This window comes from Mesocricetus auratus, unplaced genomic scaffold (assembly GCF_017639785.1).
Source record: "Mesocricetus auratus isolate SY011 unplaced genomic scaffold, BCM_Maur_2.0 Super-Scaffold_100691, whole genome shotgun sequence".
Taxonomy (NCBI): Eukaryota; Metazoa; Chordata; class Mammalia; order Rodentia; family Cricetidae; genus Mesocricetus; species Mesocricetus auratus.
The window spans coordinates 31193483-31215679 of record NW_024429267.1 but is presented as its reverse complement, the minus strand read 5'-3'; the positions used below and the strand labels follow the sequence as shown (position 1 = coordinate 31215679).

Below are 22197 nucleotides of genomic sequence, written 5' to 3'. Positions count from 1 at the left end.
TCCCTCACTCTTGTTGGAGAGCTCAGCCAATATCCTATGTGACCAGTTTCTAACACTCATCCTCACAATTGCAAGCACTCCAAACATCTCTTACAACACAGGGTCACCCTGCCCAATGCTGTAAAGCTTCATGCTACTTATTGCTCATCCATGGCTGACTTCTTTAACCAATAAGCAGTGTTAGTGCTGGTTATGTCCTCAGAATCAATGACCTTTCTCCCAGTGTGCCTGGAATGCCTTGATTCCAAGATTAAACTACTTTGTGTGTGTGTTTTTCTTTCAATGGATATACAATATGGCTTAAAATAGGAGTGGAAAATTTCACAACTTCATAAATTACTCTGCATCTTCTAAGTACAACACATTCCCAATAAGCCAAAATTACCAAAATTTAGAAGAACACGAACTAATGATCGAAAAACTCTTGGGAAATGTCCTCCATAAATTTACTTTAAACACATGGTTCCTGACTCCATATAACTTAGGTATAGTGAAGACAACACATAGTAAGTAACTACCTACAGAAAGCGTCAGGAACTTTTAAATATAAGAGATTTTAATATAGAATTAATCTAGAAGGTTAGGTAACAGGTCTAAGGAACCTATACTAACAGTGAGACCTGAAGAAAAGAATTTACCAGGTGAAGAAAGGTATTTGCAGGGAAATAGAGTTAAATGTAAACCAGCAATAAACGATGTTCCAGGACCAGACTTCCTTTGTCATTCCTGTTTTTATGGAGTTGGAGGGCTGATAACAACTTCCCTTGTCATATCAATAATCAAATGTTGCTCTCAGGAAAATAGCTGCAAAGTTTTAACAACTCACGTGTGTGGGGGGAGTGCGTGTGCACACAAGGGTGTACAATGGTTTGTTGAACATGTGTGTGAAAGTCAGAAGTCAATAGTTCAAGAGTCTTCCTCTGCTGTTTTCCTCATTTTTTGAGACAGGGTCTCTCGTTGAACCTGGGGCTGGTTATTTCAGCTAGGCTGCCTAGCTGGCCAGCAAGTCATGGGATCCACCGATCTTTGCTTGCCAGAGCCAGTGTTACAGATGTGCCACACATCTGGCTTTTATGTGGATGCTGAAGATCTGAACTAAGGTCTTCTTGCTTGAGTACCAAGCACTTTACCCGCTTAACTATCTCCCTAGCCCACAAATTTCTATTTTTAAAACTTTTAATTAAATGTTTTCTATTCTACATGTATGTGTTTTGCCTGCACATATGTAAGTGCACCACATGCTTGTCTAGCACTCAGGGAGGAAGTCTAATCCCCTGGGACTGGAAGGTACAGATGGTTGTGATCCACTGTGGGGGCACTGGAAATCACACCAGGGGTCCCCTGTAAGAGCAATTACTGTTCTTAAAATTGTTGAGCTACCTCTCCAGTCCCTCAGAATTTTTAATAAAAAATTATCAAGAAAATATTTATACCTTTGAAAATACTTTTAAACATACTGCAAAAGAATTAGCAGGCATTATTTAATGCACATCATTAAAAAACTCTTTTGAAGATGTGTTTTTATTTTTAACTGGGGATGGGGTATGTGTATGTGGGTGCAGGTGCCCACAGAGCCGGAGCATCAGCTGTCCCTAGAGCTGAAGTTACAAGCAGATGTGAATGGTCTGATGTGGGAATGGAATTCAGGATCTCTGCAAGAGCAGTATATACTCCTAACTGCTGTGCCATCTCTCTACCCATGAACCGACTCTTTCCACCGATTTCTGTCCCCAAGAAAAATTCCTACTGAATCATTAGGAATGGTCTGATGGCCACTATCAAGTGTCAACTTGATGAGCTCCAGAATCACCTGAGAGGACCAGGCTAACTGAGGTAGAAAGACCCACCCAGTGTGGATGGACAGCACCATTCCCTGGCCTAAGAGCCAGGACTACGCATAAAGGAGGACATGAGCTGAGCACAAGAATGTATCATACTTTGCTTCCTGGCTATGAACATAACGTAACCAAGTCCCTCAAGCTATTGTCACTGTGACATCCCCACTAAAGGAATTGTAACTGGAGAAACCTTTTCTCCCTAAGCTGCTTTTACCAGAGTGTTTTTATCGCAGCCACTGGGTGGAGGAGTGTGAAGAAAAAGAGCTTTCCCTCCTTCACTAAGTAGAAAACTATGTAATGCGTAAATCCCCTTGCTTATTAATTAGCAAAGCTGCCTAGTGCCAAGCTCATTGTCCAGCTGCATTCACCCGCTCTCCACTGATGCCTCTTAAACTATTGTTCTCTTCTTCTAGATTCCTTTCGGTCTCTTTCCCAGCCATTTGTCCTCTTTTATTCCTTGCTGGAAACTAAGATTAACACGTACCAGCATCACCTCTAAACACCCTTTAAAAACTGCATGAGCTGTACGCTTAGTAGAAAAGATCGTCAGGCACTGAGAAGCCACCCCAAAGAACTGAAGGGACCCTGGGACAGGAGGAAAGCACTTTCAGGGAGCAGAAATGCCCAAAGCCTTCCTAAAACAAACTGAAACATACAAAGCAATGCCTGCCTTTAAACAAATTTAAATTGTAATAGATTTAAAAAAACAAATAAAAAGACAAAATGAAGCTTCTAATTACTGCAATGGAGTATGCAGGAGGAGCATGCTAATCGTGCATCAAATCAAATAAACTTATCACATTGGAGCAAACCTCAGCTGCCTCAGAGGAATCTCAGCAGTGATGTTAGAGTCCTGGAGCCAGCCTCCCCCTTATTTCCATTTCCCTTGCTGTGACTGTAAGAGCGTCCAGGGAATCTAACTTCTCAGCACAAAACTAAAGTTCTGCAGAAAGCTATGTCCCAGACTCATCGGGTCAGTGACCCACAGCAGCTGTTCCAGATCTTCCTGGAGTTTTACATTCCAAGTCGCTCTACAGAATCTCTGTTTCAGCAGTCAGTTTTTCAACCTTAGCACAACACTAAATTAGGCCCTCAGGAAACATCACAGGGACAAAAAAGCTATACACTTTAGTAAGTGATTACTAAAAGTAAAATGGTCACCAAAGCTTTTCAGCAAGTTCTAGTCTATCCCCACATTGGAATATAAGTTAGAGCAGAATAGTGCATTTCCACTCTATGACAAATGAAGCAAATTTAAACATTTAGCCTGTCATTTATATGCAAACTGCAGAGGTTCTTATATCCTGTCTTTTCTCATGTTCATGTGCAATCTGCCTGCAAACTCTATCAGCGTAATGCGGCCCCCTCTCCTGGTCTGAGGCCATCGTCTCCTCCCTTGCTCGTGAACACCCATATTCTAAAGGCCCATACAGCCATCACCCCAGACCTCATCAATCTGTTCTTTAGGCTGTCATCAGAAGAGCCAGCCGGCGAAGTCACATAAATCTTCTTTCACCTCAGAAAAGTTCAGCAGTTTTTCTCTTGTTTTCAGTAAAGTCCGGACCCTTTGTCACTGTGTCCCTTCCTGTCTGCATGCCTGAACTCTCTTTCTTGTTTAAGATTAATTGATTTTATGTGTGTGGGGCTCTGTCTGCATAAACACCACATGCCAGAAGAAGACATCGGATACAACTGTCAGTGGTTGTGAGCCACCATGGTTGTTGGGAATTGAACTCAGGACCTCTGGAATGTTCTTAACCACTGAGCTCTGGAGTCTGAATTCTTGGCACCACCCACTCACTGCAAACCCATTGGTCTGGATACTCTGCAATCACACCCTAGACTCAGGAAGTTGTTACTTAAACTATGCTGCTGTAAGTCTCCTCTCCTCAAAACAATGCATCCCCCCTCAGCCTGCCTAGAACACAAGTATGGAACAATGGCATGAAGAGACATAAAATGATATTTTTCAATCCCATCATTCTTACACTGGATACCCAACTCTCTCTCTCTCTCTCTCTCTCTCTCTCCTGAGGATTTACATTCACTGATGCAATTCTTTATTGTGCTTCCTCCACTAAACTAGATTGTGTATTCCAGTGAAATGACATCTCACAGAAGAAAAATAGCAAAAAATGAAAAAAAAAAAAACCTCCCAGCACTCGGGAGGCAGAGGCAGGTGGATCTCTGTGAGTTCGAGGCCGGGCTGGACCAACAGCCTCCAAAACAATACAGAAAAACCCTGTCTCATAAAAACCAAAACAAAAACAAAAACAAAAGAAAGAAAAACCTTCCTATTCTGATAAGTGTAAAGAAATAACTATAAATTCAAGAAATAAATCAGTAGCAGTATCAGCAGAGGGACCATGATTCAATACAAAAGAGAAGGGCAGGTGACAATCCACACAGGAAAAAAGGTTCACACTCCACGACACATTGTTTCTTACAAATCACATGCAAGTAAGTAACAATGGAATCAAAAATGTAATTTCAATAATATCATTACAAAATAACTGGTATTAATACATCATACTAAATAATGCATTTGTTCAACCGTGGGTAGTAACATAGGCAAGCTAGAGCAATCCCAGCACACATACTGAAGTGTTACTATAAAGTCATAACCTGAAAACAAATAAATGCTGTAAGAAAAACTTTTAGAGGCAAGACAAAATACAAAATACACTTAAATGCTTGCCAACATGGATATACTGGATACTGTAAAGAAAACACAGGAGGGTATATCAACCGGAAAAAGCATCACAATAGTTTGCTCACTACTTGATAGTGGGATCACAGACAAATTCAATTTACTCTTAACTGTAGTTCAGTTAAGGAAATCCATTTCATTGCAAGTAAAAAGACAACTTTAAGTAAAGACCCAACATTTATATTAATTGGTCTTCACTGATTCTATTTGGCACTTTCTTATTAGAGCGCTGCCATTTCTTACTGGAGCATTTTAGAACCCGCTACAGATGAAAGGCCTGCACTCACTGACACATATCATCAAAACAAATCCTGAATCACTACAGACTTCTTTTCGGGGCCCATGGAGACGGTTCGGTGCTTACAGGTGCTTCCTGCTCCTCCAGAGAACCTAGCACCCACACTGGTGACTCACACTGCAAGCCAGCCCAGAGTAAGCCAATACCTCACCTTTTCTCTGTTGACACTGCACTCCTGTGCACATCCCCCCCCCCCCATCCAGGGCACACAGGCACACACATAGTTACAAACAAGCAAATCTTAAATAAAAGAATCAGGTTTTAAATGTATCTTTTCAAAAACACACACATAGATACATGCATACACATACGCACTGAACTGACACGGCAGCATATAAAACATGTATGTATAAACCTTAAAGTTAAATCTTTAATTCATTCTAAGTGGCTAATGATAACAAATGAATACTACTCATCCATAAAAGAGTTAAAGAGCATGATGGTGCATGCACTTAATCCCTCCCAGCACTCAGGAGGCAGGGCCAGGTGGATCTCTATGAGTTCAAGGCCAGCCTGGTCTACAGAGTGAGTTCCAGGACAGCCAGTACTACACAGAGAAACCCTGTGTTGGTTAAAAAGGAAAAAGAAAGAAAAAAAGTTAAAGAATCATTTGCAATAACACTGAGGAAATGGGAATCATTAAGTTAGCTGGAAAGGGCTGGTCCAGAAAGACAAAACCTGTGATTTCACTCAGACATGGGATCTAAATAAACCGACCTCTTGGACCCTGAGAATAGAATCATAGTGACCAGGAGCTGAGGAGAGACACAGGGAGAGGCTGCTCAGTGGCTACTTAGCAACCTTGAGCAAACAGCAAGCAGTTCTGGTGTGCTGCTGCTGCTGACTAGCAGGGCCTTGCGTTCCAAAAGACTGTTTGCTTTAGGACCTTCAGTTTCCAGAGCACTTGGAGGCTGAGTCAAGTCCCCCCTTCCTCAACGAGGCAGAGTTTTTGTTATCTCTTGACCCTTCTCAAATTCTTGAGTAATCCCTGGCTTCTTCTCAGGAAAGGAACTGGAGTTGCTAAGTATTTACTAAAAGCTACTCTGTAAAATGGACACACAGGAGAAAACTACATAAACAGCTGAAAATCAAACACTGTATAACTGCAGTTAGAGATAAGCTCTGCTACACCCTCCCTCCCCTAAATTATGATCCATGGTCATTAAAGGGGGGAGGGTGGAGGGGGACATGAAATCTCCATTACTTACTTTCCATTTCAGACTTGTATTTAATTTTTCCCATGACTTTCTCCATTGTCTCAAAACTTAACCATGAATTTGATTGTCAATGTTCTGTGTAAGAGTTCCACGATGGGTATGTTCTGTTGCCTGTACCTGGATCTCTATGGTCAAATAGACATCTATGTGATTCTAAAGTCACAGAATAACTTTTCATGCTACAAGAAAGCGTAATTATGAAGAAATTCACAGAAATTGAAATATCAAAACCCAAACCCTTGCATTCTGAAAACAGTTGTCTTCTGCCAGCGATGTGGCCGCAGGCCTCACACTCACAGATTCCTTGCCACTACCTTCAGCATTTATTTTTGTTAATGCAGTCAAAAATATTCCAGGGCCAGCCTCTCACAGTGAGCACGGAGGGAGGCAGCGAAGTTAACAAGAAAGACAGGGACAGACACAGGCAGGGACAGGAACTAATTCTGTATTCTAGAATCCAGGCGCCAGCACCAATCTCATAAGGACAAAGTCACTGAGAATGACTTCCTACGGCCTCGGAGGTATTTTAGGCAGGAGAATCCAGATTCATGAAGGGCACAGATAGGAAGCCTCCTGAAGTCCCAGTGGAACAGAAGGAAGTGTATAGGAGTAACTGCTAAGGACTCAATGCAAAGCTTGTTCATCTAGCCTTTACAATATTCCTGTAAGCTTTTCTAGTTTGCTTTTCTGTTGCTGTGATAAAATGCTGACAAACAGCAACTTGGGGAAGGAAGAGTCTACTTGAGTGCATCATTGAGGAAGCCAGGGCAGAAATCTGGATGCAAGAACTGAAGTAGAGACTAAAGAGAAACATGGTTCTAGATTTGCTTCATCCGTCTTGCTCAGCTCCCTTTTCCCCATATCTGCTGATGGATGGCACCACCCTCAGAGAGTTGGGCCCTCCTACATCAATTAGCCATTAAGAAAATGGTCCCCTGTATGCCCCAGACCAATCTGATGTAGGCAATTCTGCAACTGAGGTCTCCTCTTCCTAGGTCTATCAAGTTGACAAAACTAACCAGGGCACTGCCCTTAATGAGTTTTTACAGTCCCTCTGTTTGAGATACAGAAAGCAGATTTTAAAATATAAAATTAGAATTATAAAATGAATTCTCCTTAATAGAACTCTGACCAGTGGCAGCCCTCCTCTCATTTTCTTATTTATGACATGATGCCCTGACCACTGTCAGTGGAGCTGGCAGTCAAAAGGCTTCCTGAGGCTGGGGCGGCAGAGATATCAGAACCAACACCAGAAGGTCATTTCTATCCTCATGTCCATTAAGTCTAGCTCAAACTAAAATATTCATTTAACCAAAAAGAGTGATAAAAACTTGCTGTATATCCAATAACTGATCATCGATTGGCCCAGGACACTGCAGGGGGTCAGGGTAGCAGGGAGAGCTGGAGGACACCCAGACTATGCACTAGAGTTTGCCACATTCAGTTTCCTACATTGGATGGCAGGCTCCAGTGACACTACAGTAATAAACTCTCTTTCTAAGAAGACTTCCACTTCTAGTAAGACTTTTAAAAAAACAGAATAATGTGATAAAATGCCATCAAAAACTGTTCCATGGATGCACTAACAGAGGACTTAAAATTGCTAAATAAGCCAAGGCCCCAGCAATACGACCCAAAGTGGGTACAGGTAAAAGTAGGTGTGGCTGACAACAGAATCCACCATGGATACTGAGGGAATTCAGATAAACTTGGAATCAGGAGAAGCACAGGGATGTAGGCAAGATAAGCATCGATTACCTAGAACAATGAGTCTTTCCTTAAAGTCAGCAGATCTGCCAATCAGGGCAGTTAATTCTTCCTTGAGAACAATGCCGTAGCTTGTAGGATACCCTCATGTGCTCACCTACCCACCAATGTCTATCCACAGGACTCCAGCAGCACCTACTACTCATAAAAGAGCATCTACACACATTATCAAATATCCACTGGGAGAATGTCTCCTACTCCAGAGCTAGTGGGCTTGAGAGGGGCCAAGAGCAGGATCACAGGAAGTGTAGCCTGATTTTTCTCTGGGCTGCCAGCATGCGTTTCTCCCTCTCTCTTTCTCTCTCTCTCTCTCTCTCTCTCTCTCTCTCTCTCTCTCTCTCTCTCTCTCTCTCTCTCTCTCTCTCTCTCTCTCTCTCACACACACACACACACACACACACACACACAAAACACAGAGACTTATTTAATTATGAAGGTTGAGCCTATAGCTTAGGCTTGTTTCTAACTAGCTGTTGTAAGTTAAATTACCCCATATTTCTTAAACTACATTCTTTTACATGGCTTGGTTACCTTTACTGTGTGCTGCCATGCTGCTTCTTCAATGCAAACCAGTCACGGTGACACATCTTCATGCAACATTATGGTTATCTCTTTCTGTGACTTGTGCCCAGTGCAGGGACACAGAGGGAAGGAAGGGAAGAGCAGCCCACCCCTCCCCCCCAAATGCCTGTGTCCTGTGGGAAGGAAGCTCTGTGGTGTCTCTGCCAATCTTCTGTCCATCTGCCTGCCTACCTGTCACTCCCTTCCCTTCCCTCTCTCTCCCCACCAGGAGAAGAAAAATGGATTTCAGGTAAAATTCCCTGATTCTGAAAACCTAACACTACTTGACTTTTCTGAAATCCCATAAGTAGGAGAGATTTGACTCTGCCGCCTACAGTATGGTGGAGACAGCTGGGAGGGGCATGACAGTCAAACACTCTTCACTCTGAGCTGCTCACACAGGCTTATAAGGATTCAAGCCTAGTTATAAGAAAGGAAATGCATTATCCATGATGGTGTTTTCTTAGCTTGTGCCTGTTTTAAAACACTCATACTTCAACCAGGAGCATCTAATCCCACCAACATCATCATAAGCCACATAAACACCTTAGTCAGGTAACTGAGCCATTAACTGAACTATATGATGGGCTTAGCAATTTAGGACCTGACACCCTATAGGGGAAAACACTTGCACTTAAGAACATAAAAACATTAAATGTGCAATACTTAGCAATACAAAGATTAGTTAAGAGATGGCTTGTGGGGATGGCTCAATAGGTAAGGGGCTTGCCCCCAAACTTGAGGACCAGAACTTGGATACTCAGCATCCATACTAAAAAATGAGTGGGTATGGCACACTAATAATCCCAGGGACTTGAACAAAGACAGCGAAATCCTAGAAGCAAGCTGGCTGGCTAAAATACTGGAGCTCTGGCTTCAGGGTGAGATCTCAATAAAGTGCAGAGGGATCTACGATGATATACAGCCTCAATCTATGCCCTCCACACACACACACACACACACACACACACACACACACACACACACGTAAATGTGCATGCATACCTATACACAAACGTTTATTGTTTCAATAAATCAGTTATTTCTTTAACATTTAATATATTGGAACAAATAACTGTTCATGTTTATCTGCTTACTCAACAAATCATGGTTAATTGCCCAATACACAAGATGAATGCTTTTGCAATTTGAGAGTATTATAACAAAAGTAATTTTGATTTTTCAAAATTTACACTCTTTTCTTCTAGTTGTCCTGTCTGAACTTCCTCCTTTAATTTACCTAAAGCCAATTTCAGAGCTGGGAGTTTAGCTCAGCGCTTGCCTAGCAAGAGCAAGACCCTGTTTGGTCCCTAACTGTGGGAGATGGGTGCAGTCCTTTGGGAAACAGTAGATAAAAGTCCCAAAAATAGAAGGAAAAGAAAAAGCAATTCTCCTAGGATTATCAGTAAGACGGTACCACTCACTAGATAACATTCCATTCAAACACAAAGAACAGATAATGCTGAGAGAGCAGTCTAGCAACATATCAGAGAAGGCATGCTTGCATATCACTCCATTCGAAAGGCCTCAGGCTGGTCTTTGTAGCTAACAGCACATGCAAGCATACGCGTACATTAGTGGGTACAGGCACTTGGCTGAGCACAAACACACATGTGCACACACGAGTGCACGCATACGTACACCCACACACATTCCTGCATTTTTCTCCTACAAAGTGATTTCTTTTGAACGTACGGTTCTAGCTCATTAAATGTCACCATATTTTAAAACTACTGGACAAATCTATTTCAGTAACAAACTGAAGAGGGTCAATTCTTAAACAGCATACAGTACATAGGTTGGTAACCATTCCACGGTTACCAGCATTTATACATTATACACTTTATACATTATACATTTAAATAGGGAGGAAGCAAGCAACAGAATATAGAGTTCTTTTAAAAAGTACAATATTACAATATTTAAATGTACTGGATTATCTGATTCCTCTGAGAAAACAGAAAAAAGCGTCAAATAAACCCTAGATTGTTTGCCTCTCCCATGAAACACTTGGAATATTTTAAAATGTAAATTTAATTGTAGTTATTGTTGGCATTGCTATCTCACCTCTAAATCAAAAGCTCATTAAGAAAAAAGCCACATCAAGTTTCAGTCAAATCCCATGTGAGATACAATAACTAAGAGCAAACACAAGTTTCCAAATACAAGACCACTGTGTATTTCTCTCCTCTTGGGCCTAATAAAGTAGTAGTAAGTTTCCCAAGGCCTCTTTTCTGATCCTGGCAGTACTTGCTTTCTGCCACCCCTCCTACATTTGAAATTCAAGAAGTATCAAGTGTCAGTGAGGGTAAGATCATACACTGCAAATTAAGTTTGCTGGGGGCACGAGGGGGCAGGCTGTAGAATGGAGGGGTCTCAGATCCCCGCCTCCTGGCGCCAGCTGTCTACATAAACTCTTCCCCATAATTCATCCTGGAGGTTCTTTGATTTCTTCAGCTTTACAAATGAATAATTTCCCTCTCGCAATTCCTACAATTTCAGTGAACAAAAAAACTGGATCTATGGTATATTCTTTGTTTTACTCTTTTTCTTCCCTCTACACAAAACAACAAAATATAACAAGTCATTCAATAAATATTTCAGTCCTGAAATACTGTTATATTTAGAGTATTAAATGATGGGAACTGTGATAATGTTAGCTACCAATAGAAAATATTATTAGGGAAAATATTATTAGTCTACATAATTCAACTAGTATTTAGTAAACTATAGAATTACAAAAGCATTTGCAAATCACACTCAAAACCAAGAATTATAGCAATACAAAAGAATTAGCTTACCAGCTCCACAGGAAGAATATTTGGGCAGCAAAAACTGTCCTGGAAAGGTGTTTTTAAAAGGACACAGCTGGGTGGGTAGGGAAGAGGTTTGATCTTGGAAGAGCTGGTGGTGGTCAATACGTACAGATTTGAAACATGTACAGACTTGAAAACTCTCAGAGAACTAATAAAGGAAAACAGGAACTATATATGTAAAACAAGTAAGTAAATCACCACAAACACAAAATCTCCCTCTTACTAAAGAAAACAGAATGCTACCTGGATAGGGTCATGCTAACATGCCTCCAAAAATGACCATCCATGAGTGCTTTCTACCTTGGAAAACGGCTGTCTGTAAAACACTGTGCTGGGGAAAACTAGGAGGTAAAGGATTACCCAAACAAAAGTCAGGCAAGGATTTTCCAAACCCAGGAGTGTGCCAGGAGCACAAGGCTCTAAGGGTGCCGAGGTCAGAAAACACTCAGAACTCTGTCTGCTGTGTAGGTCTGTTCATTTCTTTGCTTTGGTGATTTTCCAGACTAGGGTTTGGTTTTGTTTTGCCCTTGGTTACCTAGTAAAGTCAGCTTAAAAAATTCCAACCTTGTCTAAACTACACTAAGAAGAAAAAGAGAGCTGTCCTCTAGAAGTGGCCGGCAGGAATTAGTAGGACCTGAATGAGCAGGCCATTCTGGTCACAGCCACGGTGCTAGCTGGCAGCCAGGAAATACCAGCATGGCTGGAATGGGAGCTGGGACCTCTGAAGACAAGGGGCCTCAGAGCTGGCTTGGGCAGGACTGGAAAAACCCAAACAAACAACTAGTCTGCCCTGGGCACAAGGGCTTGCAAGGCTTCCTGGGAGAGGGGGTTAGCCAGGTTGTTTGGGTTTTCAAAGATATAATTTAAATTCTCTGTTTGCAGAATTTTTCAAAACAAAATAGCTGCTGCTAGTGTTTACCATTTTACAGAACGAAGGAATGTTTTTAAACGCTTGAGGAACTGTTAGAGACTCAATCTAGATCACCAAAAATAGGAGGCATTCATGGTGACACAGGACTGTAGTCCCAGCATTAAGGAGACAAAGGCAGGAGAACCATTGGTTTACAAACATCCTAGACTATATAAATGAGATGTGACCATAAAAAAAGGGAAAGAACCTAATAACTTGCGGTTCCCTTCTGTGACATACGTAGTAAGTAATTAGCACCCTAGAGCCCTATATAAACTATGGCTCCAAGCTAGCTAAATCAAAGTCAGGGGCAGAGATGTACCCTGGACTCTGGAGGGAAGAATACTGGCTTGTGGGTATGTTTCCTACGAAGCAATGATGCTCCAGCATCAGGAACTTAGTGAGTGCTTGAATCCATGCACTTTTTACACTTATTGCTAAGCCTGCAGGAGGGTCAACCTTGCTGCAGGGAAGAAACGGCACCCAACAGAGCAACAAGTAGGACCAATTTTCAGTCGAAAAGTTTATTGGAGAAGAGGAATAGACACTGGGGTGAAGGGGAAGTTTCACTAAGCACAGAAGAGTTAGTTATTTTAAGGTCCCTGGTGAAACAACGGGGGGGGGGGATGTTCTAACCAAGAAAATGGGCCCAAGGTCAACTGACATCACCCAATTCGACTCAGGGAAATCCTTTCTTGTATTTCTGACTGAGGGAAGTGTTTACAAGATCCAGAGGCATTCCCAGATAAGGGTCATCTTTGCAACAATGGCTATAGTTGGATGTCATGAATCAGTTTTGTCATCTGCAAAACCCCTGCTGTCACCTGTAAATAAATGCCAAGCAGTAAGGAGAGGGACTGTGAAAGAGAGACCAGTGGGAGTGGGGGCTTCATCTAAGCAGCACCTGCCTGTCAGACCTCCCTGGCACTTCCAGAGTAGGGGTGAGAAAATGGGGTGGCGGTGTCCCAGTGTGAGAGGGTCTGTGACCTAGCCGCTACCTGATGTGTCTTGGGTGGATCTGAGTGTCTGGGACAGTGATGATGAGGACATAGGAACTCTAGCAGCTATGTGCTGAGGTAGGCATGATGGTTCATACTATAGGCTGATCTACATAGTTAGGCCCTCCTCCTCTTCAAAACATAAAATCACACATTTGAAAGCTCCTTTATTCCACACACACACACACACACACACACACACAAATGAAAAGTGAAATCAAATGAAAAGCCTCTTTCCTACTGCTTTTTGAAGAAACCTTAAAACTGACAAGCAAATAGAGGAATCTTCAGCAACATTTGACATGGAACTCTAGAGTACAAAAGTAAGGTAGCATAATAAATAGATGGCCTACACATCCAACAATAATTTAAATAATACTAAAATCAGTAAGTAATCAATACAACAAATGAGATGTAATTTTAACTCTGCCCTACCTAAGAAATACCTTCTAACAAGCCCACATTTAGCACCACATATTACTGTATGTTAACTAAAAGCCATCACAAGGACTGTTTACAGTGGTAATCGTGTTGTGTAGCTTGCATAAAAACTTGAAATGTGGTGGTTGGTTTGTTTTCATCTCTGGTGAAGACTCTTAAGTAGGCTGTCCATCAGGAACAGAAACCCACAGGCAGAAGGGAAGGTTACTGGAAGGCAAGAGATCTATCTCCCTGTCTTGCCAATGCCAAGAGTGTCCCTGTCACTAGGAAACTTGCACAGACGCTGGTATATTTTGTGAGAAATGGCAATCAAAAAGACAACGAAAGGAAAGACTACAATGTTGGCTGCCCTTGAATCAAAGAGTAAAGACTGCCAGTGGCCTCTTTATGTAGGATGTCTCACTGGCTGGAGTACAGCAATACTATACAGGACTAACAAATTGACTCACAATAGGTCACTCTGCACATGATCACACCTCCTTTAAGAAGTCTAAGAAAGTTCATATGTTACTAGGAATGCAACACTCTTACTAATTTGAGAGAACTGTTGCAAGTCATGAATCAAACAGGTAAGTGCTCTGGCTTGAATTAATATTTAAAACAAGAATATTCATAATGTTACAGGAAGGAAATCTACTCTTCTGCATGAAAATAAGATCTCCAATCTAAGTGAAGCTGTTCTGAATGAAAAATATTAAAAATTACATGAAGTTACTATATTTTAAATTATAAACTGCATTTTTTACATGAACAGTAACTTATCTGAAGTTCCATTTTGAAATTATGAAGTGTTCCTCCAAGTATAAAGAGTATCCTTGTGACCCAGTTGGTGGGGTAATAATTTAACAGACCTCCACTGAATGTCAGCAATTGCTTAACAAGCCAAGCTTTCAGACAGTTAGGGCAGAGTGACACTGCCCATATTCAACTCCTCTGAGTAACTATCTGGGGCTAACTACAATCTCAATAGCTTTGGAAATCACTCCTGAATAGTGTGTTCATGGGGGGAGGGGGAATACACACACAAAGCAGTTCAAGTCACTTGAACTGTTGAACTTCATTTACTGTTACAGGAGTTGAAACTTCTGAATGACAAATGCCCTACTTATTTCATTCAAAAAACTAAGCCAAAGTTAATCACCAAGGTCTGTGAATAAATGACTATAATATAAATAAGCTTAAAGAAACTCATATTTCCTTCCCATCTGGCCAAAGCAAAGATATTTGGTTTTGACTGCATAAACAGTATTTATACCAAAGTGTATACCTAGTTAGATTTGAGTGCCGTGTTACAAAAATTGCAGAAATCACTGACAACATCTAAAATGAAAACCAGGCCTCTGGCATGCCCAGAGCCAGCTGCTACTGTCCCAAAAGTGGCTCTTTCCAACAGAAGAGCAATCTACATGTGTTACAGCTTCAATGAGAATGTCATCTCCCATGGCAAGGAAGTACCAGCACAGGGCAAGGCAGTAAACATTTTAGACTGTGTAGTCAATTCCATCTGTGTAGAACCACTCAACTCTGCCCGGGGGCACCAAAGTCAGCACATGAACATCACTGAAGTCAACACAGTTTCTAGTTCATAAAGTTTTCACATGCCATGATATATTACTTGACTCCTAAAGTTTTCCATCCATCCTGAAATGTGAAGTCTATTTGCTGGAAGGCCATAGAAAAGTACACAGTCAGGTTTCACCGTATGGATTCGGCCTATGGTTTGCAGTCTGTCTCTGGCTGAGGGGCAAATTGGCCTTCAGTCTTGCACATAATCCACTAGGTATATAGCATGTGAACAGCATGCTTTTCCTGTTAAACATCCCTCTCCCTAAATCACTGAAGTCCAGCTGCTGTTTCTTTCCCATACCCAAAAGTCCAGCAGAGCAACAATGAGGGCAGGAAGAGCAAGGAAAAACAGAAACAGCCCGGAGTAAGGGTACTATGTCTTATTGCTCCCCAGTGGCCTTGGGAGAGGTGTGGAACATCCCAAATCTCAACTCTGGCCCCATAACGGACTATGACAAACAAAAACCTGAAAGGGACAATGGATACACCATCTTTCTTTAGAGAAATTGGGAGAAAACAAGAGCTGTGGTGAAGACCCACCAACGGTGACTTGGAAACAAGGTCTTGGTTGATATGACGTGATTACAGTGCTCAGTCTTGGCAGCAAGGGTACCTGAGGGAGAAAAAAACGCTGGTCCAAGTTAGCTAAAGCCCTGGAAAAGCAGCAGCTACTAAGTCAATGGTTGCATACTACTCTTCCTAACTCTTAACGCAGACATTAAGCTTAACAAAGTAAACAGAGAATCTCTGTGTGGTAAAAGGGCCAGGCATGCATTCTGAAGACTGCAAAAATGAGTAAAAATCTATTTCAAATAATCTATAAGTCATTAAATCATAAACACTAAGCAAAACAAGTACAGGCTGCATAAACCAACCATAAAAAGTTATAGAAGAAAAGCAAAAACAAAAGACAGTAAGGGGAGGAATTTCCTCCATGCTAGACTGACTGGGGGAGCTACAGGGAAGACAGAGAGACAGAGAAAATGCAGAGGAGTTTCCCTCCTTCCCTCCCCACAGCCTCTCCAGGGACTTGCTTACCCCTCTCCACCCTGTAAATTGCTGGTTTGCATCAGCAGATAGGGACAAGCCTTTTCTGTCTTCCTCGAACGCAACATAGCAAATTAAAGAGCTTATAAATGAACATCGTTGAAAAATACTAGTCTTAGCAGAAATGTCTGAAACCATTTCCTTCAATTTTGCTCCAAACTTGGTCTTTGCCCAATTTAGTTCAAAAAAGAGTCAAGGTGCCTTTAAAAGCATACACTAGTCAGGATCCAGGTCTAGCCTCCAGAAGGCAAAGACTAAGCAGGAACACACTCTCCTCCACTCATCTAGAAGGCATGGAGATCACAAAGAAGCATCAGCATATGAACTTGACTGATGAGCTCTGCCTGGGAAAGCTCCAAGACAGATAATGCTCACAAATGCTTCAAGGACAAGTGAGCACAAATGACAGTTTTAATTTAAATTCTGTCTACATTCTCTCCAGGTCTGGATACAGGGGTGGCCAAAGGGCACTTAGGGCTGCACACAGCAGACCTCTCAGGTGTGGTAACAAGTAAGACACTCCCAACTGTTGAACACACAGGAGCCATAGTCCAAAAACACATTCACTATAACAGTGGGAAATTGCTAGATAAATTTGTTTTCCAAAAACAAATACTGCCAGGCATGGGGTGAAGACCTATAGTCCCAGCTACTCAGGAGCTGATGTGAGAGGACCACAGGAGCCCAGGAGCTCTAGAAAAACTCTCAAAAAATGAATGGAAGGGCAGAGGAGGAGCTACTATCCTCCCAATAACATGTTGCCTCTAGGACACCTATCTATCTTGCACAGTGATTGTCAAGCATGGCCCATTGGCCTATTAAGAGACTGACCTTTTGCTGTTTTGAAGACTTACTTTGTTCTCACATTCAGAGCTGAGTGCTACTGGCATCTAGTGGGTAGAGGTCAAGGACATAGCTAAACTTACAATGCATAAGACAGCCACCAAAAGCAAAGATGTACGGCTCAAATTATCGATGGTGACAAGAAATGCTGAGTGAATCCACTCACGGGTTTGCCTTGTGAAGGTATGAAGACAATCTCTGGAGTCACTCCTCAGGCACCAGCCACCTTCTGTTTGACATAGGGTCTCTCATTAGCCTGCATCTTCTCCGAGCAGGCTACACTAGCTGGCCATTCAGCTCCAGGGATCCACCTAGGATCTCACCATCAAGGGCATTGCAAGCATTGGCCACCAAGCCCAGCTTTAAAGTAGACCCTGGGGACCCAAACTCAGACCTGAGCACTTTCAGGACAAGGACTTCACCCACCATGCCATTGCCCCAGCTCTGAATACACTTTTTACTGACTAGCTAGGGCACACTGACAATCAATCGGGGTCAGAAGAGATAGGCACTCTTCCTGAGGACCTACTAATCTAGACAACTTAGACCTTAAAGAGTATTTCCATATTTACATAGCAATTTGCGATTGTACTATTTCAGGGAAAAAATTAACCACAGCTAAGAAGTCTGACCAAATTACCAGATCATGTATCTTCTGCATTTAGTAGCTTATCACAGAACATGTAAGACCATGTATGCACCTATGTATGTGACCAGATTGGCTACTACTCTACTGGCTCCATTAGTACACGCTAACATTTCCAACCTTTAGCTCATAACCCAACTCTGTGTCCACCTACCACAGACACCAAGTCTCAGATGTCAACCCTCGATTTTATATGGAAAACAATCGTATCTGAAATTCCTTTCCTTTGATGTTACAATCCATTAAAAAGTTTAAAATCCAATTCCAAAAACTTAAAAGTTAGCCGGGCATTGGTGGCGCACGCCTTTAATCCCAGCACTCGGGAGGCAGAGGCAGGCGGATCTCTGTGAGTTCGAGGCCAGCCTGGTCTTCAGAGTGAGTTCCAGAACAGCCTCCAAAGCCACAGAGAAACCTTGTCTCGCAAAACCAAAAAAAAAAAAAAAAAAAGTTTGCACAGAGAAGGAGTTGATTTGCAAACACAAATTTAAAGGGAGGGAGCAGACGCTCACGGATATCCTCGGCAAAAAGTGAGAGGTGGCGTCGAAAAACACACACAAAAAAATTCTGAAGCCAAACTCTGTAATTAGCAAGTCCGTGAGGTTATTTTTATTTATCAATAAAAGCTTCTTTGGGTGTTTCAACAAAGAAAGTTTTCCAAGAAAGTTTTTACACTTTATGCCTCTATTTGCATTTACATGTGTGGTTTTCGAGTGTTATGCTAAAATAAACACCTTCGGTGTTTAGTTCAAATTCAGAATAGTCATACAGATTCAGATTTCCCTGTGACTGATAGAATAAAGGCGTACATTTCTGCAGCCAACAAAGTAAGCACTGTTCCACAGAACCAAGGGCTGTTAGCGCTTAAGTTTCATGAATTGCCCAAAGAGCAAGACAAAAACCATGGCTACACAGACCAGCTGGACTTGTGCCAAATGTCCCCCTCTGAATTGGAATCCCGAGGTTTGCTCGTGGGCTTAGGTTCCTGCAGAAAAGGATCTAACAAGTTACAGAAGAAGACAAACTTATCGCGCCCGCCCACTAACGGTACATCGGGCCATTTAAACCCAGGGCTCAGTTCCAGGAAGTTGAGTCCAGAGCCCCAAAGTGGAAACGGCCCAAGAATTCTCCTGCGCGACAAAGAGCGGCAAGTCCTGCCTCGACAAACGGGCGGCGGGGCTCTCCTCTGACTGAACCCAGAAAGTTTTGCTCACACGAACTTGCCTCCAACTACTAGTTTTAGTTCAGCTTCCGAACACAGGGCACAGCCAGAGCTCAGCGAAGCTTGACTCCGCGTCCCTGAGTGGACCAAGGAGTGGGTGGGCGCTCAGTGGGTCCGCCCGGCCGGCTGCCCGCAGCGCGGTCCCCAGCGCGGTTTATGGACAGGGGCGGGATGACGGGTGCTTCCCGGGACGGGGGAAAGGCTGTCACCGTCCATCAGAAAGCATGGAGTCCCTAGGGTATGTCCCCGAGGCGGAAAGAAAAGATGCGGGGCGCCCCCTAGACCCGCCCGTGGAAGCCGGCGTGGGCCGCTCACCTGCAGGGATGCGCGAGGGAGTCTCCTCCTCCGCGTCCAAGCCTGGCGCCCAGGAGAGCAGGGCGAGCACCCACAGCAGCAGCAGCAGGCGCCCCGGCTTCACTCGGCGGCCCCCCATTCGCCCCTGAGCCCGAGAGCCGGAGGGAGGCCTGCGGCGACGACTTCTCGCGAGAGGCGGAGACCCGGGAGAGCACTGGGCCAGACCCGGGCCCGGGGCGGCAGCGGCGAGCGAGCTGAGCGGACGGCGCGGATACCGAAGCGGGCGGAGAGGACCGAACGGACTAACGCAGAGAGGAGCCCGAGTGCACGGAGCAGACGAGGGAACCGGCGGCGCTCGCTGCGCGGGCTTAAGAGCAGCCGCGGCGGGCGGGGCCGGGGGCGGGGCGCTGCTTCTGGACCCCGTGTCCCGGGGCCGTCGAAGTTGAGCCCCCACCCTCCGAATCGCCTACGCCTACGTGCACCGCCTCACGCCCGGGCTCCCGGGGAGCTCCCTTGCAGGCAGTGCGCCCCTCTCCCTCTCCCGGCATTCCAGAAGCTTCCACGGCGCGCCCTGCTCAGACTTCCTCTGCTGAACCCCTGCTCTCCTGGAGGTGAGTGCAGGAGAGCTTCAGTCTGCTGGACTGAGGCTCTTGTCACACTGCCAGCACATTGTTGCTTCTGATTTTAGCCTGATCACCGTGTCAGAGAAGGCCATGCTTTGATTTTATTCTGAAGACAGAAACTTTTCATTTTCCGATGAACATTTCTCCGGACTGCTAATGCCAGGAGAGCCATAGACTCTTTCCAGTAATGAAGCTTGTAAATCTGGCGGAACCCAAGCCCAGCTTGTGCAACCTGAGTCTGTGTCTTACAAGATCTTCCCGCCAGGCACACGGAAAATTACTTATGAGGATGTAAGGAAGCCATTCCTGGACCCCTGGGAGCCGCCTCCACTACTTCGGATTTTGATAAGTGTGTCTATGCAAAGTCATTTTTTTTCCTATGTTCTCACCCATTAGCACAAGATTTAAGTTGAACTGTGCGGGGGCAAATTTTTGACAACTTCTCACACACTCCATGGTTCCTTGAAGAAGAAAGAATCGAATTGACCGCATTCAAGAATCTTCTACTTAAATCTCCCTGAAATAAGAGGAGGAAGGAAATGCTCACTCTAACTCGGAACTTTTGAAATTAAAAATTTACAAGTTCATAATCATGGGATTTGTAAAATTATCATAAAATCAAGAGTGATAGTGGCTAGCATATTAAAAACAGGCAGGAACATTTGTAAATATTTGGAGTATGACATTTAAAGAAAGAAGAATAAAACTTGTGACTAGAACTAAGCCCATTATCATTCTGTTTTGAAGGCTTTGGTATGTCTGTTTCCCTCCCTGCGCCCTCTTTTTTTAATAAAGGAAAACTGGAGAAAGTTCACAGATGTGTAGAAATAATCAAAGAAGTGGAAAGTGTGACTGGAGAAGAATGGAGGAAAAAATGAAATGTGGCATGGTTCCTCTGAAAAAGGAACAGCTAAGGGACGGATTCTTTTACAGTGCGGGTGGCAGGTGCAGCATCATGAACCCAGGCAGGGGCAAGCAGATCCAGGCCTCAGAAGAATGGCCAGTCTTTTGGACAACTGTTTCCAGAATTCCAGACGTCTCACTGCCAAGTTCCTTGAACTTGACTTCCTGCTTCCTGAACCTCTGGAGTCCTCGATTTGCCTGGCTACAACTGGAATTTCCATGTATGCATAACTGTAGAGCCCACCAATAATTATTGGTTACTATGCCATTCTCCTCTTCTGTTGTGCCTCAACGTCAGAACTTAAAAGCTTCTATAAAGCAAGTATCTTGAGAGATTTTTCAGAATAGCCAGACGCTTCAGTCACAGCCTTAAAACCAAATCCTTCCAGCCATCTCAGGTTACCAGCTCTGCCTTCTGCTAGAGATGTCTACTCAAATGTTCCCATGACAAACGTGTAGCGTCTTTAGTCATCATATTCAGATCTCACACCCAGTTTCTTGATCTTTGCTAAAGATGCTCTAACTCACATGGCTTCAGATTAGAAGGAGGAGGAAGAAGGAAGGAAGGAAATCTCTGCTGTCAGTACCACCAACCCAGAGAACTCTTAACATTTTCCTTATTGTTTTCTCTGCCTCCTTCCATTCTCTCTTTCCTGCTTAAGTAACACACCCCTAATGTCACAGCTCAAATTGTTTATTCATTGGCCAACTTTCCTGTGGCTGCTTACTGTCCCAAACTGTGTCACTCTGTGTTATGGCTATATTCATCATGCTTATGATTTTTTCACCCCGAACTCAAAAGATTTCCCAGAAGATCTGGAAGCCATCCTAACCCATTAGCCTAGGATTCAGATTATTGCACTAAAATATTAGACCACCTCATTATATATCCTACACTTGACTGATTTGGCTTACTTTGTCTCCCAAAGCAGGACAGATGTTTTATTTTTAGACTGCCAAGTTTGTATAGCAATCTTTGACCTCTTTTGAGTTCCTCCATAAGTCAACCTTGACCAAAGGTCACAGGAAGAGTGTTTTATGAGGTGTTCTGAAGAAACTGAGTAGGTGAGGTTGAAGAAATCCCAGAAAAGACAATCAGGAGTTGATTCATTTTGTAATCTAAGCCAGTGGGTGTGGCCCTTTGTCCATAGACCTGATGTGTAATCTCACCCCCACAGATATGCTAGCCAAGGTACAAGATAGCTGGGCTGTCTTTATTCTCAGCTTCATCATTCATTGACTGAAGGGCCATGAAATACTTCTTGCTTTCCATACAACCCCAGTTCAGAGAAACAGAAACCCACCAAAGATTGTGTAACTCTGCACTACAAGAAGTCATATTGGCATGCTCCGAAATGGTAAGGTCAGAGGAAAAAGCTGGATAAACCTAAGTTCCTTGGTTCGTGTTACCTTTCTGTGCAAAGTTACCAAAAAAACAAGCCACTCCTCCTTCATTGAACTAACCAGCTCACATACCACCTTCTTAGAGACTCTGTGTAT

At 43.2% G+C, this 22197-nt stretch overlaps 1 protein-coding gene across 2 annotated transcripts in view; it reads right to left on the bottom strand.

Annotated features, from left to right (window-relative positions):
* Plod2 (procollagen-lysine,2-oxoglutarate 5-dioxygenase 2) overlaps nucleotides 1-19557 on the bottom strand; it is a 69768-nt gene extending 50211 nt beyond the window's left edge. Inside the window, exon 1 of one of the 2 annotated variants that reach the window (XM_005080720.4) lies at nucleotides 19193-19557. In XM_005080720.4, the coding sequence (XP_005080777.1) occupies nucleotides 19193-19310 (118 nt within the window). In that variant the 5' untranslated portion in view covers nucleotides 19311-19557. The remainder of the gene's footprint in view (nucleotides 1-19192) is intronic. The other variant, XM_005080721.4, reaches the window with a different exon arrangement.
* Nucleotides 19558-22197: the final 2640 nt, after the last annotated feature.